This window comes from Anopheles merus, chromosome 2R (genome assembly GCF_017562075.2).
Source record: "Anopheles merus strain MAF chromosome 2R, AmerM5.1, whole genome shotgun sequence".
Taxonomy (NCBI): Eukaryota; Metazoa; Arthropoda; class Insecta; order Diptera; family Culicidae; genus Anopheles; species Anopheles merus.
The window spans coordinates 19,732,979-19,760,147 of NC_054082.1; the positions used below are offsets into that span (position 1 = coordinate 19,732,979).

The window sequence follows — 27,169 nt, forward strand, 5'->3', positions numbered from 1 at the left end:
TAAGATAAAAAATATAAAAGAGGAATAGAATGCAAAAGAATGGTAGAAACAAAACTCAGCTAGTGTGCTTCACTCAAGCTAACGTACCATCGACTCGTTGATCATTAACCGCTGATAGCGGCTGAGCATCGTCCGGAACGCGTCCGGGAACCATTCGGCGGTCGTCTCAAACTGCAGCTCTTCCTCCTCATTCTCCTCGCACTTTTCCTCGTACATGCAGTGGTAGCGTATTAGCCGCTTGATTGCATCCTGCTTACTACCGAACGGTGTGTTGGTGTCCGGTTTCGTACACGCATCTTGATCCTTCTGTATCTGAATTTCAAACCTGTTGCGTGCGAAAAAGAAGCAACGAAAAAGGAAGGAAATAGAGGAAAGCAAAAAATAAAGAGAACAGAATTAATACGCTTGCCCGACACGTGACCGTTTACAAACTTTCCAATTCCTTCCCGACTTCGGTTGCAATTTAAGGTAGAAGAGAGTTTCAAAAAGCAATATCACACTCACAAACTTGCACGGGGTACTTTTACGGCGGGACTGTTCGGCACGTTCGTCGTAATGTACGTCATCGGGGTGGACGGTGAAGTACCCGCAGGCGCGGCGATGATGACGGCCGGCGTGCTGGAGTTGTTGTTCATGGCCGAGGCGGCCACTACGGCTGACGAGAGAGCGCTGGCCGTCGTCGTGGTGGTCGGGAAGGAGGCCACCGTCGCCATTGTTGTCGTAGTTGTCGTCATCGTAGTGGAGTTACTCGCCGTCGCCACGGCTGTGCTGGTCTCAGCTGGGTGTACGGTGCTGTTAGTAGCGGTCGAGCTAAACGGAACGACGTTGCTACCGCTGCTGCTGCTATTGCTGCTGACGTTGGACGGAACCAACGGTGGTAGTGGTATCGCAGACGATACCGCAGAACCGGCCGATGGTGTGCCCGTCCGCAGAGGAGTAATTGCAGCCAGAGCAGGCGTTGCCGTGGAGGTCACAGCGCCCGATGAAGGGGTCGTTCCACCACTGGTAATGAGAATGCTACCGGCTTGTGTCTGTAACTGTTGCTGCTGCTGCTGCTGCTGTTGCTGAATCCGGGCCGCTGTCTGTGCAATCATCTGCGACGTGCCGCTCAATATTGCATGCGATCCACCGACGATCACGATCGAAGAATTGCCAGGACCTGCGCCGGTAAGTGCTTTCAGATGACCGCCGCCGGGCAGACTGGTGGCGACAAGTGGCGGTGGCACGGGAGTGTTGGAACGATTCGCACCGGTTAACGCACCCACCGGCGGCACCTGGTGGTTCGATACGAGCGTTTGCTGTTGCTGCTGATTGCCAACAGTGTCCAGTTTGCTGACCAGCGTCATCTGTTGCTGCTGCTGCTGTTGCTGCTGCGTCGGCACAAGCGTGTGCAACGGAGGCATCACGGAGGGGTTGCCCAGGGACTGTCCGCCAGTAGCAAGCATAATATGCTTGGGAAGGATCGTTCCCGCCGGGACCGTGATGTTGTTTTTGGTAACGCTCACATTGTTACCGACTGTCGTTGTGGTTGAGCCGACGGGTTTCAGCATCGGTTGACCGCTACCGGCAGGCTGCAGTGTCGAGGTGATTGGAATGATCGTAGTCGTCTGCTTGTTCATCGCTACATTCGCACCGGCGCCAAACTTCTGCCCGCCGCCGCCACTTTGCATCGGCACGGTGCTGCTCGTTATCGTGATGGACATGGATGAGTGCGCGACGGAAGACGCGGTACTAGCAATCGCTCCGGAAGCTATCACGCTCATGTTCGGCCCGGCTGTCGAGGACATGATTTGCATGGGCGTAGGGCCGGCAGTGGACCCACTGCCAGCTTGAAAGAGGGTCGTACCACCGCTGGGCGTAACCGTGATCGGCGTTATGATTGCCTGCTGCGGTTTCTGGTCGACCGCAGCTGCATTTGCTGTCGCTTCGTTCGGGCCCTGACTGCTGCTGCTGCTGATCGGTGCTGGCGGTGGTGGGTGACTCTGCTGCTGAGCCGTGCTGGCAAACGTGTGCCCGGCCGGTATGGTAGGAATAATCTTCCCACTGGACAGGATCTTCTGCTGCTCCATAAACAAACGCTGCAGCACGGTGCAGATCTCCTTGTCCGACATTGTCTGCAGGTTCTTGATGGTGGGCAGCGGTTTGCTGTACATCGGATTGGCTGGATCGAACTCGGCCGGTATCATCAGCGAGGCGAGCAGGTTTTTGTTCTGCAGCTTTGTCGACAGCTGCTGTATCTGCTGCTGGACGCTCTTCAGATGTTGTTGCTTTTGCGGGGTCAGCTGAATCGTTTGCACCCGCTGCACCACAGCAGGCGTTCCGACCGCTAATGGCGTACTGCTGCTCAGGGATGCCGGGGCAGGGACTGCTGAATTCACACTGACTAATGGAGGCATCTGCTGCTGCTGCTGCTGTTGAGGTTGATTTTGAAGCTGTTGTTGCTGCTGTGTAACGATGTTGGCTCTGGCCTTCTTGATGGGTGTTGCTGTAACGGTAATGTTGTTACTGGCTGGGGCTGCCGGTGCTGTGGCCGTAACGGTGGTGGAACCGATAGTACCTTTAACGACCATGGTCGTAGACCCAGCCAATTTCGCTGACTGGTGTTGCTGAGGATGCACTTGAGCAACTAATGGTTGTATAGTTTGCTGTTGTTGCTGTAATTGCTGTTGCTGCTGTTGTATTTGTTGTTGTTGTTGCTGCTGCTGCTGCTGCTGCTGCTGCTGCTGCTGCTGGAGACTGTTGGTAACAAAGTTGTTCGGATTCACAGTTCCCACTATTTTGGTGCCAATCTTGGTCCCATCCTCAGCCAGTATCGGCTGTGCATGCTGACCAGGCTGCAGAACAACGCTTGGAGGAAACCCGCTCGGCATGGCATTGACTTTCACAACCGTCGGTTTCGAAGGACTGGCGGCGGCTGCTGCTACTGCTTGCGTTTTATCCTGTTGCTTCTTTGATCGATTGCGTTTCGGTTTTTCCTTTACTACGTGATTAGAGTTTGCCCCATTGCTAGTGTTATTTACTACTTTCGCGGCACCCGCTGGATTGTTGTTGGCAAGGATTTGCGTAGTCGCCCCACCCTTCTGCACCGTTGACGGTGTAGAGGAAAGCTGAGGCTGTTGCTGCTGCTGCTGTGACTGTGTAAGCGTCGGCGTTGGTCTCGTTTCGCTGGACTGTGTCACTTGGCCAACGTTGTTGAAGTGTATCTGTCCCTGCATCAAGCATTGCGCCAGCTGCTGCGCATTGATTCCCGTCGGTACGATCAGCACACGCTCCATCGGCCCGAGGGAGGCGGTCGTTTGGCCGGGGCTCAGCTGCGTTATCTGGTTGGTCAGTGTGTTCAGTGAGAACAGCTGCTGGTTCGGTCCAACCTTCGGCAGCTCCACCAGCTTGGGTGCGTTTGGATTTACCAACACCGTTTGTTGTTGTTGTTGCTGCTGCTGCTGCTGCTGTTGCTGCTGTTGCTGTGGCTGATGGTTCAAGATTGGTTCAATGCTCGTTTCCGGCTTGCGAATATGCTTCATGCTTTGCGGTTGGGGCTGCTGCTGTGCCTGCACCAACTGGGGCTGACTATTGCCGGCAGCTGTTTGCATGTGCTGCTGCGCTATTGCCGTTGCTGTGCTCGATGGCTGGGAGGTAAAGACGGTTGCGATCGTCTGCTGTTGCTGCAAAAGTTGCTGTTGCTGCTGTTGCTGCTGCTGCTGCTGCTGTTGCATTTGTTGCATCTGTTGCTGCTGCTGCAACTGGTGTTGCAATTGCTGCTGCTGTTGCTGTTGTTGCAGCTGTTGCTGCTGCTGAAGTTGCAGCTGAGACTGTCCAGATTGGATAGTGACCGTGGTCGTAGTTCCGGGCGCTTTTTGCTGCACCTGTGCACTGACTGTGGCCACATTTTTGTTCTGCTGTTGCTGTGGGTGCGATGACACCACAATCTGGTGGGCCTGCTGCTGCGTGATGGGTACAGGGGCTGGTTGTTGATGCTGCTGCTGCTGCTGCTGCTGCTGTATGGGAGCAATGGTGGCCGATATGGTACTGTTGCTGTTGGCTAGCGTTGCCTGCGGTGCTTTCGAGGGTTCGTTTACCAGCGTTATATTGCCCAGCGCACCGGACAGGATCGCTTGCAGGATGGTTTGCGATTCGGGAGTTTGCGGCTGGTTAATGTCGTGCTTTAGAATAAGCTGGCCCGTTTCGGCCGCGATCGATAAGCTTAAGCTGCCCGTCAGTTGGGCTAGTATGCCCTGTGCTGTTGTTACCGGCGGTGGCGGTGGAGGAGGAGCTGCTGCTGCTGCTGGTGCTGCGGCTGGTTGTTGTATTACGGTCGTCGTCGGCGTGATGGACGTTTGGTTCAGTTGCACTGTGGGTGTGACCACGACCGAGGGCTGCTGCTGTTGCGTGGTGAACACTACTCCACCGCTTCCACCTCCTCCGATGACGTTCGATTGGAGCGTGCTTGGCACAGTTTGCACCGTTTGCATATGCGATGGCTGCTGATGCTGATGCTGCGAAACGGTAACCCCTCCTAACGTCGTCAGCACGGTGTGGTTTTGCTGCTGCTGCTGCTGTGGCGGTTGCATCTGACTCTGGATGGTGATGGTCGACTGCGGCTGACTAACCGAAGATTGCAGCTGGGCCAGGCTCTGGTATTGGGCACCGACGGCATTCACCACCTTATTGTCGATGATTGGAGTGATTTGTATCTGATTGTTAATGGTGCCACCTTTCACCGCCTTGCTCTGGTTCGCCGTCGTACCGTCGACTTGTGAAATTTGAATATTGCCTATCTGCGTCGGTACCGCGCTGGTCGTACCGATTGTGTCGAACGATTTTTCTAGCTTTTTCCCATTCTTCTTGCTGAGTGCGGTGCTACCCGAGTTGCCGCCGCCCATCGTGACCGTCTTCTTCTTCGAGGCAGGCGAGGGAACGGACGAAATTTTACTACCGCTCGTAGATATCACAATCGACGTGGTCGTAGCTGTACCGGAGGAGGAGGCGGCGGCAGAAGCCATCGTTCCGCTGATCGGTGCCATGGTGGTTACCATCGGCTGCTGCAGTGGCGTCGACGAAGCGGACGCAGCGCTGCTGACGGGTTTCGACGCAGGCGCCGCCAGATGGGGCTGCGCTTCGGCCATCAGCTGGTTTTGTATTTCGTTGATTTGGCTTTGCAGCGTTGGCGTCACCTGCGTGTTGTTCAGCACGTTGTTCATCAGGCTGTTTACGCAGATCGTGTTGCTGCTCTGCTGCATGTTCCCCGCGTTCGAGGTGGCCATTGACGAGGTGGTGGTAGTGTTGATGGCCTGCACGCTCGCGGTCGGTGCCACGGTCGCAATATTGACGATCTTCGACTCATCGTTCGCTGCGCTGCCGAATCGTGGCAGCGACACCGTGTACGATGCCTGTCCGGAACTAGCATCGTTCGTGGGATCGATCGTGATCATGAACGACGGTGCATCCTGTTGCTGCACCGCCGTCCCGGTGGACGCTGGCGTATTGGAGCTCGGACTTTCGCCGGCCCCTTTCGACTCCTGCTGCCGCTCCATACCCGGTGTTGTTGTCGGTATGGAGATTGTGTAGGGAAATTCCACATTCTCCGAACCACCGGTGGAAGGTATCGTGATCATAATGTCACTTCCGTTTCCTCCACCACTTGGCTGATTGGTCACCGGGGCAGCTTGCTGCTGCTGCTGCTGCTGCGGAGCTTGCACAAGCATCTGTCCAGTGGCCGGTTGCCCTCCAGAGGAAACAAGCGCAGACGATGACATCATATCTTTGCCGGGATGCTGCTGCTGCTGCTGCCCGCCAGAGTTATTAGCAGCGTTCATTGCGTCACTGTGCTGTATCACAATATTGGCGGGATATTCCACTCCACCGGATGGGTGGCTGCTGGCGGTGGTCAGCAGCGGCGGTGGTTCATCCGTGTCCATCAAATCGTCGTCATCAATGCCGATGCCGGAGATTTTCATCAGATTGGCCAAATCCAGCTTCCCCGTTGGTGTGTGCGTGCTGCCGTACGACGACGGAGAGCTAGGCGACGTTAGCCGTTCGACGGAGGCCGTCGTGGTGGACGCTATCGCGCCGGTAGGCATTGGCACATGGCTGACGGCTGGCGCACTCGGTTGAACAATCATCGGTGCGGCCGTTGCCACCGGCGGTTGCATGATTGGTTTCACTTTCTTCTTGTTTCGTCGCTCCTTTTTTGGTTTTTCTACCTCAATCCGGGCGGCCGGCAAGGATAGGGCCGCCGCTGGCGGAGGCAGCTGATTCGACTGCTGCTGTATGGTCACTGCCGTTGCGTTTTGCTGCTGTAGCGTAGCGTTTGTGTGATTGAACAGTTGCTGTTGCTGCTGTTGCTGCTGCTGTGCTGCAATGGTTTGTGCTTGTATCTGTGCCTTTACACCGTCGGTTACGATCACCTGCTGGCCGGAGGCGGTGGTTAGAATGGGCGTACCGGGATGCTGATGATGGTGTCGCAATGTGTCCGTCGTAACGGTGGGAATAATTTGAGCCGTCTGTATCTGCCCATCGATCGTTGAAGTGGTCAATATCTGTTGACCGCCTGTCTGCTGTTGTTGTTGCTGCTGCTGCTGCTGCTGTTGTTGTGCAACTTGGGCGGGTTGCGTTTGGGGAGCGCCCTGAGCGTTCACCGTGATCGTATTGGACGCTCCACTCGGAGCGAATTGAATATTTTGAGCATTCACCACGATTTCCCCGGTCGGTGTGGATCCCGGTGCTGCTCCAGGGGTGGACGAGGGCGATACAAAGGTCGCTCCGCCCGGTGCCGCGGTCAGCTGTAGATTAACGCCGCCCAGCTGGTTCAGGTTGATGTTTTGGTTCTGCAGCCCGAAGCTGGCCTGCTGGAACTGGGCGGGCAGTGACGTGGTGAGCAGCTGCCCGTTCAGCCCGTTCGGCATCTGTATCTGGGCTAGGTTGCCGTTCAGCTGCAGGTTCTGCAGCTGGGCGACGCCCTGGCTCAGCAGATGCTGGTTGATGGCGGCCGTGATTTGCTGCGGCTGCCGCTGGCCCTGCAGCCCCTGGATCTGCGTCAGCGGCACGGCCTGGTTCGTCTTCAGCCCGGAAATGTTTTGCTGCACCAGATTGCCCTGGGACGACACGATGAACGTGGGTGCGGTGGCCAGTTGCATCGTCCCGTTGGCGTTAAGTATCCGCAGCACCTGCTGGGGCTGCGGCTGCTGCAGCTGGGGCCGCGTGTTGTGTATCACCAGACTCGGGGCGGCCAGCTGGGGCGTCGGCGGCCGCAGTATCAGCTGCACCCCCTGCGGCGTGTTCTGCTGCACCAGCACCGGCATCTGGTTGAGCAGCAGGGGCTGCGCGTTAATGTTGCCCGCCGGCAGGATGATGGAACCGTTCTGGGGCGTGCCGGCGGTCTGTGCCGTTGGCTGCTGCTGCGCTCCCGCCGGTTGCGCCGCCGTGGTAACCATTTGGCCGTGCACTTGGGCCGTGTTCGAGACGGCACCGTGCGACTGTTGCGGTGCGGCAGTGGTCGTGAAATGCACTTGGGTAGTGCCGCCGGCGCTCACCACCGTACCCGCCTGCGAAACCTGAAGCTGGGCCGTCGGCAGTTGCGACACCACCGTCGGCAGCGAGACGGAGGTGACCGTTTTCGGCTGCGTGACGATCGTCTTCGTGCCGTGCACCACCGGTGTCGTGCCGTAGCTGGACACGTACGCCGTCGCCTGGTGGGGGCTTTGCTGCTGATGGTGCACCACGGTGGCCGACGACGGGGAGGATGAGGTCGACAGCGTCGGCGACACCAGGGGCGTCGTGGTGGCCACCGGCTTGGGCAGAATCTGCTGCGGTCCCTTCACGCTGTGATGTTTCACGCTCGATACGCTGCCGCCAGGTGCTGGGGAGGTGGTCTGCAATCCTGCCCCGGTTATCACTAGCCCGCCGGCGGTCGCGACGCCCGCAGTGGCAACGGACGACGGTATCACGCTCGGCGCCACGGAAGTGGCTATGATTTGCTGCTGCACGAACTGTTGCTGGTGCGAGGGCGACTGCTGGATTGTGTGGAGCTGCTGCAGCGGTATGTGTTGCTGCTGAACGCTCGTTTGGTTTAGTTGTTGCTGCTGCTGTTGCTGGGGGCTTGGCTGGGATACGATTGTTGTGGTGTGGCGCCCGCTCTGCTGCTGCAGCTGATGATGGTGCTGCTGTGCCGCCTGTGACTGGGTAATTGCAAACTGGGAACCTTGGAAAATTTGCACTATTTGATTTCCGGTGCCCACAACAGGATACTGCAAGGGAAAGCATGAACAAACAGACAGAGGCAATCAATCAAAAGCACGATTTGAGATATGTTTCACGGCACTCACCTGCTGAATGATAGGTTGCGGTGTCGGTGGCCTCATGTTTGTCGCGCTGGACGTTCCACCTGCCACGCCGGTGCCGCTGCCGGTAGTGACCAGTATCGAGCTACCGTTCGGACTTGCGATCGGACTGGGACTGGCAATCGGGCTTCCGACGAATGATACCGCCGCGTGGTGCTGTTGGTACGGATTCTGCTGTTGCTGTTGCTGTTGCTGCTGCTGCTGCTGCTGCTGCATTGCTTTTTTCGCCGCTTTCGGGCTACTGGCGGGGGGCAATGTTCCATGTCCATGGCCTGCATGTGACTGTTGGAGGAGGTGGTGATGTTGCTGCTGGTGCTGCTGCTGCTGTATAGCACTAACAGAGGACGACTTCCGACCCTTCTGTTGGGGAAGAATACAATAAAACGAAACCACGTTAATATTACTGTCAAATTTGCAAACCCACATCATCGCCATACGTACCTTGTTGAGTGAAATGTTGTTGGAGCCGACTAGAGTCGTATTGAACTCATTGCCAGGCGTGGTCGAGATGCTGTATGTCGTAGCGCCCGCCGGTGACTGCGTAGGGCTAGGACGGTACACCACTGTTCCGGCATTTGGGCTGGTGCTCAGTACTTGCTGTTGCTGTTGCTGTTGCTGCTGCTGCTGCTGGTGAACGATAGTGGATTGTTGCTGGCTAAATGATTGACGTCGTCCTGCAACACCGGTTTTGCGATCCTGCAAACAAAATCAAAGCCAAAGTTACCAGTTACATCTTATGTGCATCCTTTGCCCCCCCCCCCCCCCCCCCCATGCCAACACTTACTTGCTCCTGAGTCACATTACCGATGGTGCTGTTCGTCACCAGCAAAATGTCCTGCTGCTGGGAAAACGGTGACTGCGAAGGTGACGGCTGTAACCGAGGGCTCGCTGGTATCGATGGCGACGGGCTCGGTGTCAGAAATGGACCCGGAGGAGACAAAATACCTACAAATGGCGGATGAAGCGATTTGGGAAATATTATTTAACACTGCTACAACGGGAAACTGTTTTGTTAGTGCTTATTTACAAAGAAGCAGAGGAGGAGGTAACTAACAAAAAAAACGGGCTTGGATAGTTTCGGGCGGGAGGAAATGGGGAGCTCAAATCCTTCAACGTAAAATGGATGTTGCTGTTTTCGGAGGCAGCAATGGGGAAACATTTTTACCGAATATCATCTTTTCATCGCAGTCGGAAGACGCCTTCCGCCCGGGAGTGTGGGGAGATTTCGGGCACCGACACTTCACATTACACTTTGCACGCAACAACAGCACGTGCTTGTTTGGGGTATGAATCTACGTGCGCACAGTTGTTGCTGTTGCTGCAACACCTTCATTTCTCTATGATTCACTGAACGGGTTTTACTGACTCGTAAGGATAATGGGAACGCAAGGACTGTGCATTTCTTTGGCACAACATTCACATGCATCACCAACACACGGCTACATTATTTAACACCAACGACGCACTATCTTGCAGACGGATTTTCCACCACTAATTCTTCGTCTACGATTTACTACACTAAACACGTTCGTATATGAACCATTAACTTTCTGCATTTCATAACTTTTGGATCTCGCTTGTGGAGTTTCCGTAGTAGACGGCAATTAAAATCACTCAAGTATCACTGAAAACAGAATGGATTTTCGACACATTATTCCAGGGCACCACGAGGAGAGTGCGGCGGTTAAAGGGCGCACGCCATTTATCGATTTGCTGGTGGATTGCTTTACACATTATCAAAACCCACTCATATCCTTTCTACCAAACAACAACAAACGCCCACATTTATAAGTCCTTTGCGGGAGAGACGCGAGCAAACAACTCCAATAGGGGGCTCACTATTGCCACAAGAACAAAAGCAAATGCCATCAACACTCCAATGGATCGAAAAGACGTCGCGTTTTCTCCTGCCTAATGAAGAAAAGATGCAAATGCTGCTGCTGCTGAAAAGGCTAAACAGAGCTATAGCCCTTTTTTATCCCTCACAATCAAACACACACACGCACACACAGCGCCAGAGAGAGCATTAAAAAACGCGAAACAAAAATCCAACACTGGAGACTTTAGGTTCGTTACACCTAATCGAAAGAGATATACGTATATTGGAAAGACGACACACACCGTTATTTGGCAGCTTCTCTCATTCATAAGCACACGCGCACTACCATCACGCAACAGCCAGCAGCAGCAGTTGGGAAGGAAAAACAGCAGCACAAAAACAGTAATAAAGTGTGTAATACTTTCTCCGCCGAAGGGACACGCAAACACACACTGGGAGAGCGAGAGAGCGAGGCAGTTCGAGAGCGTTAGACGAAGACGCGAAGTCCTTGCTGGAGCTCCCGCTCTCCGGATGTACTAAAGGAAGTTGTATCGCGTGTGACACCCCTTCGTAAGTCGCCGCTAAGTGACGTTGCTGTTGTTGTTGCCGTTGTGGGGACACTGTGTTCCGTTGCGGATGGAAGTGAGGGATGGGTCCCCGTCCGCCAGGATCGTCACACTTGCATGAGAGCGGCACTACTAAGAGAGCGGCGCCCACAGCAAAGAGAGAGAGCAGCAACCACAGGAGCAACGCAAAAAAACAGGGAGGACGACATAGCGAGCATCGCATCTCGCGCTTTCCGCGAGCGGTCGCGTTTGATGGGAAAAAATTCCTTTGTTTGTCACGCAAAGAGAATCGCACGGAACGTAGAGAAGCCACCACCACCAACAACAACAACAACAACATCACCTTGCCCACCCACTACTGCTGTGGGTGATAATTGGTAATGTGTTGCAATTGTTGGGCAAATTGTTGGTTTTCACACACGAAGAAAGAAAAAAGGAAACATTTTTACGCCAAACACATAACAAATTGCACGTCGATTGAAGGAGGAGTGTAGTTTGATGGTTTGGCGTGCGCGTGTGTGTGTGTGTGTGTGTGTGTGTGTGTGTGTATTTACAAATTAGCATCACGTGAAGAATGGTATCAAGTATCAAATCATCCACTCACACACCCTTTTGTACGCCAAAATATTTGGGGCTAAATGTCACCGATTTTCACCACTGTTGATTGATTCTGCTTTGTTTGTATAATAAAAAATTTCTTTTAAGTAATGCACGTATATTTCACAGGCATTCTTAATTATTCACAAATTCACACACACACACCCTTTCGTAATAACCCTTTTTTCTATGCACCCCTTTTTGTAATGCACATTTGCTCGACATTTCCACATACGTTTGTTGCAACACAAACCAATTTTCTAATAAACACTATCACCTTTACCTATGCTTTTCTTAATGCTAGTAACACATCTATCTCTGCACACAAGGCCACCAACACAATCCTCCCCTCCAGACCGCTCGGAGTGCAATGCTGCCGCGTGTGTGTGTCACGGGCATGGAGCGACGAGAATGGAACCACACCGATGCCCAATTTTCTAAGCGCATATACGCATCATACCCCCTCTCTCTTGTCGCTCGCAATCTCTCTTCGTTCGAATGTCGACTACTGATTTACCACCATCGATCCATCACACCACCCTCATCATCAACCACTATCCGTCACCGTGCACTGGTAACCGCGCGTCAGGGCCCGCCGTTGATGAGAGCTGCGCCTTTTTACAGCCTTTCGAATGGAGAACTAATAACTACAACACACGAGGACGGTACAGCGATTACTCCGCAACTGGCAGTGCAGTTCGGCAAGAGGGCACCCTAATAGCGCAGCAGAGCGCACATCCTAATAGGGCAGAAGAAGATCGACGGAACGACCGCTCTCGGAAATGCTTTGCATCTCGCGTCTACTAGAACTCGTGCCTATCTCTCGCCGAACCTTTGCTCGAGAGATCCAGCAGCAGAAGAAAACCCCATTTGCTCTCCCCGTTCTTCGTGGCCTTTTTGTGCGTTCCTCTTCCGCGGATGTGGAAAGATTCATTTCCCGATTCTTCCGTTCCGTCCGACCACGTGTGCCCGTCTCCAACAAAACCCAGTTGCAGTAGTTGCGAGTGTGTGTGTGTGTCGCTTCCGGCTGTCGTAACAAAGGTACGCATAGCAGTTCACAGTTTCACTGTATGAAGATGTAGAGCCAGAAGAAATAGCAACCGTTTTGCACACAGAAACGCGCGCCCATGGGTGCTCTTCTCGTGATGTGTTTGTATGGTTTGTTGTTCACCGTTTCACCAGTGCATTGAATGGGATAAAATGGGACGATAGAGGGGGGGACAACTGGTAAGGGCAAGCAATTGCTCTCCATTTTAGAACACGAACAGCAGCAAACTAAGAGCTGGTGGCTCTTAGCACAAGCGCCCGAGCACTCTCCGGAAATATTTACATCAACAAGCGTCCTCTCGTTGTTGTTGCTGCTGCTGCGAACAACTCCCGATGAGATCTCCCAACTGATGCGTATCCTGAGCGTGTTTTGTGTCTGTTTTTGTGTGGTGGTGGTGGGTTTGCTCGAGAGAGGGAGAGAAAAAAGGATGACGAGCACTATAATAGTAAAAGCACACCGCAAAAGGCTACGACGTCATAGAGAAGAGTTGACCAGGAATTACGTCCACCCACCCAGTCTCCTTCCCGTCAAATTTGAAGAATTTCGATTAGTTCTCGTCCCCCGTACTCCCCTCGGCTTACTCAATTTTTAAGAGTTTTAGTAAAGAATTATATAAAAGCACGGAAAAGAAAGTACCGTGCGAGAAAAGAAAAACACGTTTGTTTGTTTTGATTAACACCACGTTGATGCAAGCGATGAATTATTCAACCAATGTGCTTCCGCTGGTCCAGCGACACGCGAGTCACGCGTTGTAAGGTCATTTTTTTCGTAATTTCTTTAGATTTCAATCTCGTCACATTTGTCAAATATCTTTTATCTGTTATCTTTTATTGCACAATTTTTACACAAATTTACGCATACACTTAACATTGCGCATTGTAAGCAAAAGCTCACTCAACTCATCATGGTGAGGAAATTGAAACAGAACAGAAGCAAATAATACACACACTCTCGTATGCAAACATCATCCGACGCGTGGTTCATAGGGAACTCACGTCGTCGGTCAGTTCATTACACCCATCTTACGTGCTTTGTTTAAGCAGCTTCAGCACACACACACACACACACACACACACAAAGGGACGAAAAACAAATATATCCTTTTTCTAATTATGCACAACATTTCACACTCCAATCGATTGCAATATTTGTTCTTCTGGTTGCTTTTCACAATTCTACACAATTCCGCGAGAGTACAACTGTGCACAGGCGAACAGCCCACAGCAGCTCACTCACGATCAAACGCAACACATTTGTATGCCCTTAATTAATTCCATCCTGCTCCTTCGTTGCCATCGATAGTGACGACGCCGACGACGACGCTACAAACCGCATCTCAACCGCGGCAGCAGTTCGATGATGATGGTCCCGAGAACGCTCGGAAAAATGCTCACCAGGTCGGAAAAATACCCACACATCAAGAGCGACCGGGAATGGACGCCCGCGCGACCGACCAGCTCGTGTGTCACCAGCCGCGAGATGAATCCTGGAACCGTTGTTCCGGCGAGTTTTTCGTTCCCTCATCTTACACTCTCATCGTTTCTTTTTTGCCCAGCTCTCGTCCTTTTTCTCAAACGAACCGTTCCCTTATTTGTCAGTGTGTGAGCACAGAAAACCCACACACACACATACATACATACTGATCCTTTTTTTTGGTCTTTTGCGCTACACTGCAGCGTCGTCGTCCTTTGTAGCACACCACTACCAACGCGCGCACACGCCACACACAAAAAAAGGGCTACGAAGGAACAAAACACGGCTCTCGAGACGCGTGCAGGACAGCTTCCCGGTTCGCGTTACGAATTACGCAAACACACACACACACATATACACATAGATGCTTCCGTCAGCCGTCACAAGTGTCCTGAAGGGTTCTCGCACCCATACAACCTTACCCAAACCCACACTCGCTCGATGCTGTGTGCTGTGTGCTGCTACGTGACTCCGTGCGGTGGAACAGTTGTGTTCACCATCACCCCCATCACCACCAACAAACACACACACACACACAAAGCCCTCGGCTGCAGTCAGCGTCATCCCAAACATCACATTCTCGTTTGCCGGCAACGAGATTACAATGGCAAGTACACAGCATCCTGTGTGTAACATGTGCGCGCGTCCTGCCATGAAAAAAAGCCGATACTTTGCTTCCGTTCGCTTTCGGTTGGATCTTCTTACAACGCAGTTGCGGAGCGTACAGACCAGCACCATCTCATCACGTGTGCACGACGCACATGTATGTAATGGGTTTGCGTTTGAAATTCGTTCCGGTGTACAACCATCTTGGGATGTTTGGTTTGGTGGTAAGTTAACCGACACAAAACTTAAAAAAAATATACGTTTCAGTCAAATGCACGACATGATGAAATCTAACCAATTGTCCTTTTTATCACACTTCCTCCAAAGAGGCCCATGACATGTACACACACTTACACACACACACGCACATGGCATGCGTGCGTGCGCGCGCGCGTTCGCTTGTCCCCCTGGTGGTGATAAGCATCATCATTCACGCGGGGTAGTAGGACGAGAAACGGGACGGAAACTGGGGCGGCTTTTCTTGTTGAGTTTTTGAAGGTACGTACACGGGAATCGATTTCCGTCACCAGAGCTCTCGCTGCTCACCGTACTCGCCACCGCCCCAGTATAGTTTGCGCCCATTGCGCGGGTGTGTGTTTTTGATAGCTTAGTCTGTAAATCATTCACCAGGACACCACTTTCTCCCGCGCTCACTCTCTTTCTCTCTAACGCGTGTGGTGTTCGCCGCTCTATCGCTCTGGGTACGGAGCACCCACTCATTTACGGGCGCCCTCTGGACGGGCTGTATCGGCCGGGGGAGTTTTCTGGACGGGACAAAACAATCCAGAGAGAGAGAGAGAGAATCAACGTGCCCGGAGTGAAAGGATGCTGAAAATCGAATACATCAATCTGTGGGAACGCCGCGATACGGCAGGCGATGGTGTTAAGTGTAAGTTGGAGAGATATAGATAGAGAGACAGAGAGACAGAGAGACAGCGAGAGTTTTTGTATGCTATTTGTTCATTCATCGCATACGAATTCAAAAAGAAAGGATGTTTGATGGAGCAGAGATTTGGACGACAGCAGAAACATGTTACATCCTTTCTCGTTATCTTTGCTGCCAGCGCCATTGATTAGTAGATTGTGTATGTATGTATATGTGTGTGTGAGAGAGAAAAAAGAGCATTTAAAATGTAGATTTTTGGTTTAATTGGCCACATAACATACAGGAAAATGGCGAAACAACAAGGTTGAGCAAATCAGAATATTAACTGCATAACTCTGGCATATAAACACAGTGAGTCTTTATACTTAAAAGATGATTTTCCTCTTTTGATATTTTTTAATCTGTAACAAAATAGACCAATAGTTCATTTCATTGTTTGTCTAATACATATATTATTAAAATAATTACATTTTGGGTTAAAATTTCACACAGCCATTAATATCTTTTTTATACGCAACACTTGGTCTGAATTAGTCTCGTTCTCGCAACCTACAATGTGAAAGGCCGATCGCTTATCATGTTACCACGAAGCAGTTCTCTCTCTGAACAGGTAAAGATTAAACGAAAGCTGGAAGTAAACTTATAATATCACGCTCGTTAATTTCGCAACGCTACTATGTTACATCTAACACGAATTATGTAGCAAATACAAGAAATAAGTCGCATTAATTGCAAATTACCATAGCAAAAACCAGTCCCATCATCATCTCCTTTGAAAAACAGAAGAAAATAATCAACATAAATCACTCTATATGATGCATAGTGCTATGCAATTTATTATTACTTTTGCAACTCGCGGAACAGTCGTTCAACAAGCTGCGGTCGGAAAGTTCATGGCATCGAAAATGACGGCCCCGGAGACTGCACTAAGCGCCCGCGTAACAAACCACACCGCACCCAGCAAAAGGAGACGAGGGACGGTGCACCCCAAACCATCATGTGTGTGTGTGTGTGTTTGCCAACATCGTCCACGAAAGATCCAGAGGCCGCGGCAGCAGTAAGCCACCAGGTGTTCCTGGTTAGAGAAGGACACAGTAATCATTAGTAGCAAACTATGCGGCTGCATTTCGAACGGAACGCGTAGCAGCTTGTGTGTGCACACCCGTGGCAAAGCGAGAAACACATAAAGTGCATGAGCAATTGACAAAATCGATAAGCTATCGTCGCTGCACAGCCCACCCATCCAGCATCCTTTTGTAACCGTAGCAACCGTTGCCGGGCAGCGTGATTTGTGTTGCTGGCCGGAGCGAGGTCTGGACCGACCGGATGTGGATGTCGCGGATCGACAGAACGGGGTTTCACTGGCAATTGCATCCTCGTGCGGCGGCTGCTGCTGCTGCTGCTGCAGCTACACTTTCGATGCAATGTTTTGAAATATTTTAATTACGTCGCTCTCTTCTCTGGGTGGTTATTCTCCTCCGTTTCGCTTTCCCTGTTCTCTGTGTTATGTTTGCTTGCTGTTGCGAACTTAAAAATAAGCAGAATTTGCGCTATAGTAACGAAGTTATAATGTATGCATGCTGTTGCAGGCAACGGCAGGCGTTGCAAAACGATACAAGGCACTGTGGGGCACACATTGTAAGCCACCGCGAGGCAAGCAGCAATCAATAGAACCCCGGGCTAGAGCTAATAGAAAAGAATCAAGTTGAAATAGGATTTTTTGTTTTAGCTGTTACGTTATGAAAAAACGGATACGTGAGGTTTTTTTTTCAGGCTCTACAGGACGGATTAGCTGGCGCACAAAGGAAAGGAACCTATTCTGTTGATACTGTAGCGTGTAATTCAGATTAATTGAATTTGTGTGACGAGCCATACTAACAGACAGCGATTTAGTTTATAATTCTAATTAATTCGTGGACTAAATGCAATTATACAAACATTTTTTGTTGAAGTTACTTCGCGTAAGAATTAAAAAAAATGTGTTGCATACTAAACAGATAAAACGAAAACAATTGAACAGAATAAAAAATAGTTCCAACTACACACACACACACCTTTTCCTTCTAAAACTAGATGCTGTTTCATTATTCCAGCTCGCAAGGAATATTTTCTGGAGACAACCGTCACTCAGAATATTTCCTCGTTTCCAATTCAACACTACCGTACTATAATAATCACAAACAATGATGAGACAGTCTTTGCAGCATAAACACCCGTACTCGACACTTCGCCAGGTTGCATGTGACAATGACTCGCAGCACCGCAAGGATTGCAATGCATAAGAAAACACGATTAAATCATTGCACAATCGGACGCAGCTCGGCGCACAAATGAACAGGTGTTTGCCGCTGCCTCATTTGCATTAACAGCAAGCGCCACAAACAGTGCGCAACATCAAACCGCAAGCAACACACCCGGGCTGGCTGGCAGGCTGTCGGCGTTCGTTTGCGATTGTTTTGGGAACGTTTGTCCAATCAATTATGTCGTCGCTTTTTGGATGAATAGAGATATGCTGCTCTGCTGGGTAATGTGCCAGCAGGAAACCGGGTGCTGGCGAGATCCATCGGAGCAATGGGGAAAGTAAACGAAATTAACTATCCATAAACATACTACTGCTCCGGTTTAGTCTGCTTACCGGTTGTAGTGCCCCATCGGGATGAAATTCCTCTGGCCGGTACGTTTCAATGAACGGAAGTCAATCGCGTTCTGCCGTGACAGATTGCTCCTCTTCGCACTCTCGCTCATTAGTCCGGCAAGAGTAATTGTTATTTTAATCGTACCGAACGCAATCAATTCACTTTGTCGCTCGTGAAATCAACAACCTTCACAGTTGATCCTTTTTTGATGTTGATGTCTAAACTCATACGCTATTACGAGTAGTAAAGCACATCTTGAATGTCACTATAATAGGTGGTTACTTTTACAACAATTGACCCATTCAAGTCATCCTCAAGCTGTCAGTTTAACTCGACTAGACCACCAACATAGTGAGTGCTGGATTTGGACACGAAACAGTAAACATAAAGATTGAGCACCGTTTAGCCATGGCAGCATCATAAAACTGTAAAGTGTATGCAAACACACTCATAAATAGCGTTGCAAATCAACCCTTAACCAACCCCGCACCCCATTCCGTTGCACGGTTGACGTTTGGAAGGGGAGCTGCCACTAGCAATCGTTCGGCTGACGTTTAATGATGATGATGAGGTTAAATCCGCTGCTACATAACATTGCATTGTAACTACGGACACGCCTGATGGACTATGACCACCCTTCTCCCTTCTATTTGCATGGCTTTAGCTCACACATACGTACACACACGCACACACAATCCACCCGTGTCCAGTGTTTCAGCGTCAGCAGTGTTGGAAAATTTATGCGCCACATTGTGGCCGTTTCGGGCTACGGACGCGCGCGCACACGCACAGTATCGAGCCACCGTGCGTCCTTGCTGTCAGTGAGCACCTACTATTATTATTATTATTTTCACTTTGGTAATTCGGTTCGCGGCTTATCGTGACACTACGCCACCGTCTAATTACCGTTTAATAGTCCCGCCGAAAGCTGGGTTGTCTCGGTTTTTGGATATTATATTGCCACCGCCACCATCACCACCACCACACCACCAAGCCTAACATCACACAGCGACAGTAACAGACGGCGTGGCTCTCGTCGTACGCAGCTCATAAATATGGTTCTGCTGCAGGTGGTGGTAGTACACCATGCGGTTCTCGAGCGTGTCGATTGGATGTATCGCCAGTCAAATTAGCCAACCAGACAAAGTTCAAGGTTGGCGGCGGTGCAGTGTGTGGTGCATGTGCATCAGCCATAGTACCTGTGCTGTGTGCTGCTAGTGAGCCGAGTCTTATCAGTGAAATGGAGGGTTCGCGAGGCCTTGGCAAGAGCGCTTACCATCACGTGTGTCGAATTTCAGCTCTGTGCTCGGAAAAGCATAAATTACATGCGAGAGTGGATGAGGATGCTGGCTTTAACGATGAAAAGGTATTGATTGTGAAACTAGCAAGCACTGACTTTTTGCGGTGTCGTGTAACCCAGTACAGCGCCTCTTTATCAGCCAGGTAGGTTGTTACAGCTCGCAACATAAAACGAATTGGAAGTAGAACGAACTTATTTATCGTTCCGTTTGTGTTCAAAGTGGTTTCTGAGCATTTTATGCATATAGCAAAGTGGTGTTAGGAGCAGGATGAAAAAAAAGTTAGAACAAACGATGTTAACAGTGTCAGTGCATCGAGTTAACAGTCATTAGAGGTGCACTTTAGACCGCCCATTAACGGAAGCCAAAGTTATCGGTCACAGTCCATTACCATAAACTAATTAAACATAAGGGCTTCATTACACACATTGTCCTGCTTCTCCTTCTACTCGTTCACTTGTTGCAACGACCTGGTCAGGGTCCTTAAAATATTTCCTGGCAAGCTATTAGAGCTGCATTTGTATCACGTAAGCGAATAGGTTTTGCCCTTATAATGACAGGCACACGTTCCGGATGTAAAATCGAGCATTGTGTGGTCTTTGCAGCAGCCAGTGCGTCTACAATAAAGCCACTGGTCTTGTTCTGCTAATTGTAGAGGACGGGTTTGAGCAATCATCATACTAAAAGTTTCCATTTCCATCGCTATGTTGAAGGGATTTTCGTTGACAAACACAGGATTTCGCTACTGCACAGGATGGCAGTAAACTTTTTTTTTTTCTTCTCCAGTATCATCATCGGCACCAATCGTACAATCAGATAAATATCATATGCCGATAGCCACACAAATCGGTGCAGCCCGCGAGCGTGGTTCACTGGTTGGATACATTGAAAGCATCGCAACAAAAAATATACCTAGACAACAGATTTCTATCGACTCCAACTGAACGCAAAACATTTCCAATCTCCGTCAAATTTTAAGAGAAAAAATCAATCAACATTTTATTCTACAGCACACACGTGTTCGAGCACTCACTGTCGTTCGATTCGGAGTCTGTTCGGGGAAGCTTTGTCCGAACCCGTTTCGGCTACAAATGTACAACCTTCATCAACCAACAATCGCGGCGAACCAAAGGCAAACCCCAAACACAGTGAAGGAATGATACGAACCACTTGCTGTATGCCGATTTTCCCTGTTTCCTCCTGCAGCTTCGTTCCGGTGTAGTGCAGTTTGTTTGCCGCCAAACGAGGGTCAAACCCCGGCCGGCCCCGCCTTGACCGGAATGCATTCTCCGTGCCGTTTGAAAATGGAATTTGTTGCAGCAAAAACATGTCTACACTATCACACAAACCTCTTCTTTTCAACAAAAGGCCCCGGGGCGTACAAAAAGGATACTTCGCCACATACAAACCGACGGTGTTGCACCCTAGCCCTATCCACCCACCCAAACGTGTGTAGAAAAGCGCTTATCCCCCCTCCGATTGATATGGGTATTGTCCGTCCATTACTATCAATCCAATCGTCCCTCGCTCAAACGCTTTTCCATTCTCGCCCAGGAAGGTTTTTTCCCCCTATCGAAATACGAAACACCGAAAATGGTTTGGACACGGAAAAACATTCGCTCTCCAAACATTGCCTCATGTGGAAATGGGGATGGAAAAAAGTTGAAACCACCAACCGCGTGTGTGTCCATCTGTGCGTTTTGTCGATGGAAGTTTCTCACCTTGTTTGATAAACCTATCACCGGTGCAAGGGCGACGACAACTTTCGCCGCTTTCGTACACGACAACGACCTTTCGCTGAGGGGTGATTTTGATTTCGAGAGCTTCGATTGAAAATCGAAAATTGAGGTTTCTCTAGTGCTGGGCATACACAGCGGCGCGACATTTGACCCTTTTGTTGAACCCCCAGGTGTGTACCTACACCAAACTGCTGTTCATTTTATTTGCTCTCATTTTAGCTGAATGATGTGGTTTTCAGAATACAGTAAACCATATTTACCAGGTCCCATATTCCATTCGTTTTATCAGGCAAATTCACTGTCACACCTGCACCATGATGAAAAGTTGGGTGTAACCTTATGTTCTGTGCGCTTTAGCCGGTGCAACATGAACATATTTGAGCTACTTTTGCGGATGAATGCAACAAACACATCCCACCCCTCACATGAATGCACACAAACAGCATCTACAATTCAAAGGTAATAACAGGACCTACTTCTTCATAGCGCACCATCTCCATGCTGAAGCATCGAAGGTTCCCTTCTGAACACCAAACCAACCTGACCTGTCTGTCCCGAAAAAAACAACATCCGGACCGGGAAAGTGTTGATCTTTCGGTGCAGTGAGAGACAGATTTCGACATCGGATCATTGCGATGTGGTTCGAAAGTTCGGCCAATGCCAATATGACTCTCACACCACACACACCACCACCACCACCAACAGCATCATCTATAGCTGACCTTTCTAACAAGTCTCTTCCGCCACTGTTTCACGGGCCCGGCGCGCCCCGGCAGTAGAAGGCGAACCATCATCAAAAGAAGAATTCCCAAACAACAAACAACCAAAAAAGCGGCAACGGAGTTGTAAGTGGAAATCGCTTCAGTTTGGGGCTCGTCGAGTTCGAAAGCCGGGGGTGGTCCGGCCAGCAATTCACCGGAGAGTTGTCGATAGCAGGCGAAGTTGTTTGCTGGCGGAGTGCAACGAGTGCAGCAGCAGCTTAAACACACAGTAGAGTCTTTGCCCTTCTCCAGACCGGTGCGATAGCGTTTGTGCGAAGCTCCCTTAGATGAGAATCACACAATGCAATGCGGTTCCAGGAGCTACAGCACCTTTGGCCTGTGGTCGTTTCCAATTCATCAACGAGTCCCTTCTTCCCCATTGCCATAGGGAAAATCAGGTAAGGCGTGCGGTGAAAGTACCAACAAAAACAATCCTGTTTCCTGTGCGATCGTTCGCTTTACAGACCGTGAACAGAGGAGTTGCTAAGCCCGAGGAGGAAACCACATTCGACCAAGCAGACCAAGACTCTTTTCCCATTCTACCTTACATCCCCAGGGTTATCATCTTCACCGTAGCCGAACCGATTCCGCTGTCGGAAAGATAAAACACATGCCTCAGGTTCTGTTACACTCACACACACACACACACACACACAAACGCGCGTTCCTGCTGCAGACGATGTGAAAATCTTTGGCCGAAAAATTCCAACACACCAAAAACAACCGACCCCGTTAAGGCGGACGCTTTGTACGTTGCGTGAAGTGTGTGTTGGACGGTAAAGAGCGTTATCCGTGTTTTTTTTTTCTAATCCCACACTTAGGTAATTCAACTTCAACAACGGTGACTGTCTGCCGAGCCCGAGCAAAAGGAGTAAAAGGAGACGCCTTGTCGCCCACGTAACAAGAAGAACTTTTGCACGCAAGACAACGGTGCAGAAGGTGGGAAAATTCACAAACAAATGGGCGGAAGAAAAAAAAAATCTCAAAACGACTCGCCACAAAGATCGAGAAAAAACGAAAGTTGTACGTAAAGCAACAGCCTAACGTACGGTTTAGAGACGCAGACACATAAACAAATGCTTTTTTTTGGTCCTCAACACTGCCAGAAGAGCGCTTGGAAAACTTTTGAGGACAGTTTTTTCCCCTGTGGGACTGTGCGAATCCTATTGCCCAATTTTGGGACGGTTCATTTTTCTTCCTTTTCCGCCTTGTCACCCGTTCTACGTCTGCCAGTAAAAGCTGACCAAAGTCTACGTCCGTTTAATTTTCTGTCAGCGCACCGAGCTCAGTGCAAATTGCTGTCTGATTTTTTGGACGGTACTTCTTTTGTTTTTTGTTTTTAGGAAGCTTACCCCTTCGTCTACCGACTGCTACACACTATACACACACCTCGCTATTTGCTGGTCGGTGGTAGACGGTGGGGTAGTAATAGGATTTGCACCAAAACCCCCATCAGTAATATTTCACACCATCAGCAACACACTATTATTCCTGCTGATGGTTCTGGCCTGGAAGATACAACAAAACCAACCGGGCCGTGGGCGCCCGCAAGAGGCCAGAGATCGGTGCCGGGAGATATGCAAAACTCGCCGCCGCCAGGCAAGTAAAGCAACAAGAAAGGCGAGTTGTATGTGTTCATGCACCGCCTACTACACTTACAGCGCTCTCTAACATCACATGCCACGACGCTCCAGGGAAGTTCGTTCGTCCCTACTGTGAGGTCCTGCCGTCTATCTTCCAGCTTTTTGGTGCTTGGTTGGTGCAGCACTCCGCAATAAATACGTGAAATCTCGGAGGCACTCGCACCCCGCCAACCAGCAGTAATGAAACGCACCAGAGAGATTGGAGCGTATTTGCATTTGATAGACGACTCTAGGCGGCGCTCTCTCTCTTGCTCTCTTTCGCCACCGCAATCGCTGTGATGGTGAAGATGACGTTGACGACGGACGCCCGACAGGACCATATCGTCGCATGTTGAAATAGCGATACGGGGCCGGGAGGTGGAAGGGAATTTATTAGGTGTTTTGTGGCGTAACATCAGCGTCCGCTTCAGTGTTTTAGCGACCGTAAATCATTAGCGCACTGTGTGGGCGAGGAGTTTGTTCTTTGGTTTTACTTTCATCCGGTGGAAACGCTGAAACATCTGGTTCGAAGCCGTTTCGCTGCACATTCCGGTACGGATGAGATGTGCAGGAATTTTGACAAATTGTAACGTTTTGCGTTGCTTCTCCCGTTCAGTCGGTTAGGAAACAGGTGACACCACGCTTTCTCTTTGTCGTGTGTAACCAGTACAGTGCTGACAGATGAATGACTTGTATAACAACCTTATTGCGTCTAGAATGCTTAAAATAGTAACAACAAGTTAGATTGTAAAAAATAATTGTATTATTGATCGATGAAAGCATTCTCTACAACTCATCGCGACTAAAGAACTAAAGTGATGTTGATATATATCGGGATGAATGGAGAAGTGCACTGATAGCACTGAATGATGTTTAAAATAAAGATTGATATTCGCAAAACCTCTATTGCGTCGTCGGTTTCACACCGTGGCATCGTTTTAGACCCATGGTCTCTTCCGTTACCCAGTAAAGCTTAACAAAACCCGTAAAATGCAAATACAAAATGAAATCATCGATAGACACATCAACTGTCAGGGGTGGGCAAAAGTAGGCAAGAGTCATTTTCTGCAGTTTTGTTTTGATCTTACTCCCACAGCCCTTTCGTGCAACAATGCATTGTGCTGTGATGCACACTAAAATGTGCGGAATCATGCGCCAAGCTTATATAGACCATTTTTTTCTCCACTCGTTGCAGAAATAAAATACCGGCTAGGGATTGTTTTTTTTTGCGTGTGTGATTGTGCCGTCCCCAGTTGACAGCTTCATGTTTCATCACGCACAGCGTGGCTTGTAATTGAAGGGAAAATGCCGTAAAGCAATTAATATTCCTGGACGGTGCATATGAGTGTATGTGGGTGAGTGTATGTGTGTCCCTGTATGGGAATGTGCGTTGAAGAGCGCTTCTGTAACATACAACAAAACCACATACAAAAAAAAATCAATAAATGAATAGCTTTTGCAAAGGGCACAGAGGAGGCGTGCTCCAGAGCAAAAATAATATAATAAAAAACCATCGAACGCTTATGCTGCGTAAAACACTATCTATCACGAGGATATTAATTTCAATTTGCAAAATCGTTCATCTTCGCGTAGGTAGGTTGCCGCCATCCATCGCCACACCGAATGCTGATAGTGTGTGGCTTCTGTGCATCCTTCCCCTGGGAAGAAGTGATACAACGGATTGGAACACACCATTGCCATGCTGCCCGAGCATCGAATTCTGCCGCGGGTGGACACCGGTGGCGGTTCGTGACATTTCGACCCCACCGTACCTGTGTTGCTTTCATTATTAAGCTTTTACTATCGTTTATTAATTTGACAACGATGACGACGACGACGTTACACAGAACACACGGGGTAAGAGCCGTCTGACAGCGGCGTACCCCTCGCCACACGCTATATATAATTTGGCAGCATTAACACACACACACACACAAAAAACAACGCGTTGGACATAACTTTGCATTATTTAAAAATGCACCATCAATAAACATTTTCCGCCGAACGACCCGGGAGGATCCCCGGGATGGTGGATGGAGACACAAAGTAACCGAGTGCACACACACACACGTATTATGCATTTATCGATCGGGACCGGGGCAGCTCATCTTCCACTCCCAACACTGGCCGTTTAATTTTTGGTTTTGCTCTCGCTGTTTCGGCCCATTTCGAGGCAGCAGCAGCAGCCCCTCCGAGCGGATGACATTTTGGCACGCAAAACTTTTCGGACAATATTTCGCACAGAAAAAGTCTACTTTTTAACCTGCCGGCAGGAAAGGGGACCGGGGGTTGAGGGATGGGGCAATAGGTTGGTAATAATAAATCATGTTTAACCCGAATACCGGTAATTTATATACATATTCATGCAAGAAGCTCGCGCTACACGCGCACTATAATTGATAATTACGGCGAATTATGCATGCAGAATCGCTCGCCAATGTGTCAATACGGAAGGTTCAGTGCAGCGGAAGTGGAAAAGTATGTGTGTAAAATGTTGAAAAAAAAAACATGCAAATCTCGGGAGTGAGTGTCTTTCCTGGTAAAAAAAAGCGTACGCTTCATTTATGCTCAATAACAATTGCATTCGAAACTATTACTACAGCGGTAATGCAGATGTCATTTATCATTCATTAAAATTGCTTTGTAGATGATTTTGAAGAACATGCTGATTTATTGAAGCACGACATCTAATTAATATGATATTTAAGTAAACACAGATCATATTGAGTTAAAAAACTTTCATATTTTCTTGCGTAATATATTCGTTTTAGCTTGCAAAGCAACAAGCAAATGGCTGCTATAAATAGTACAGAATAGTATTTTCAAATTTGAAAATTTACAATGCTGAACTTATCCTACTGTGGGCTAATTTCTTCCACTACACATTCATGACATTGCAAAAACGTAAAATTGCAATTTACGATACGATTTTCACAGTACACAGCTCTCCACTGTATGTGCATGAGACAGTAATGCCCTCCGGGGAGGGTGGCCGGTCATCACCGCTGACTCGTAAACGTCTAGACGAGTTCCTCCCAACTGATCCTAATGCTTCTCTCCCCTCACGACCAAAGGGTGCATGGACATACATGCGCAATTAAAGCGAACCCATTTCCGCATCACACTGCTTACTCCTTCAATCACCATCACACACACAAACATATGCTATGAGCAGGGAGTGACACAAAGCGCATGAAATGGTCCACGGACTGACCGTGTCGTATCGCGGATTTACTAACCAACCTGGATGAACACGACTATCGCTTATTGCCTTCGATTTATCTCCATTCGCCGCATCGATACAGCGCCTCGAATACCAAAGGGGTATTGGAAATCAGCATCATCAAACCCAATGGCAGGAAGGATAATAGTACATCCTTACATACATACATTTGTCACACCTAGACGAAGGGGGTTACACTGCAGTCGTCGTGCCCGTGGATTACATGACGGACCGCACACACTGGCTCGCACCCGCACTGCCGATAAGGGATCACCGTAGCGACAGCAAATCCAATCATTCCAAGCTAATAATTCAATTTCTTCACATCACAAACGAATCTTGCAAACGAATCTTCGGCCCAATGATACAATACATTGCCCTGAAATCAAACTTCCCAGCGTTGGTGGTCCGGAATTCCGTCCGGACGATCGCAGGCGAAACATTAAGCTTGACGCACCGAACAACCGATGATGGTGCGGCTCTCTTTCGGTGAGGCTCACAATGATGCCTTTCGCGGAGCATTTGAAGCTTCGATTTATTGGCTAACCGAAAGCACTTC

The 27,169-nt window shown here is 49.6% G+C and overlaps 1 protein-coding gene across 10 annotated transcripts in view; it reads right to left on the reverse strand.

The window, feature by feature from the left end:
* Positions 1–27,169, reverse strand: part of LOC121590013 (mucin-17-like) — a 43,782-nt gene that overhangs the window by 7,557 nt on the left and 9,056 nt on the right. For 4 of the 10 annotated variants that reach the window (XM_041909334.1, XM_041909336.1, XM_041909343.1 and 1 more), the window contains 5 exons: positions 9,121–9,281; positions 8,778–9,032; positions 8,322–8,696; positions 505–8,243; positions 88–325 (listed from right to left, as the gene is read on the reverse strand). In XM_041909334.1, coding sequence (XP_041765268.1) covers positions 88–325; positions 505–8,243; positions 8,322–8,696; positions 8,778–9,032; positions 9,121–9,281 — 8,768 coding nt within the window. Of the gene's footprint in view, positions 1–87; positions 326–504; positions 8,244–8,321; positions 8,697–8,777; positions 9,033–9,120; positions 9,282–9,501; positions 9,961–11,601; positions 11,750–11,835; positions 12,179–13,392; positions 13,572–13,602; positions 13,707–13,760; positions 14,546–27,169 lie in introns of those variants that run through there. The other 6 variants (XM_041909338.1, XM_041909341.1, XM_041909340.1 and 3 more) reach the window with 6 other exon arrangements.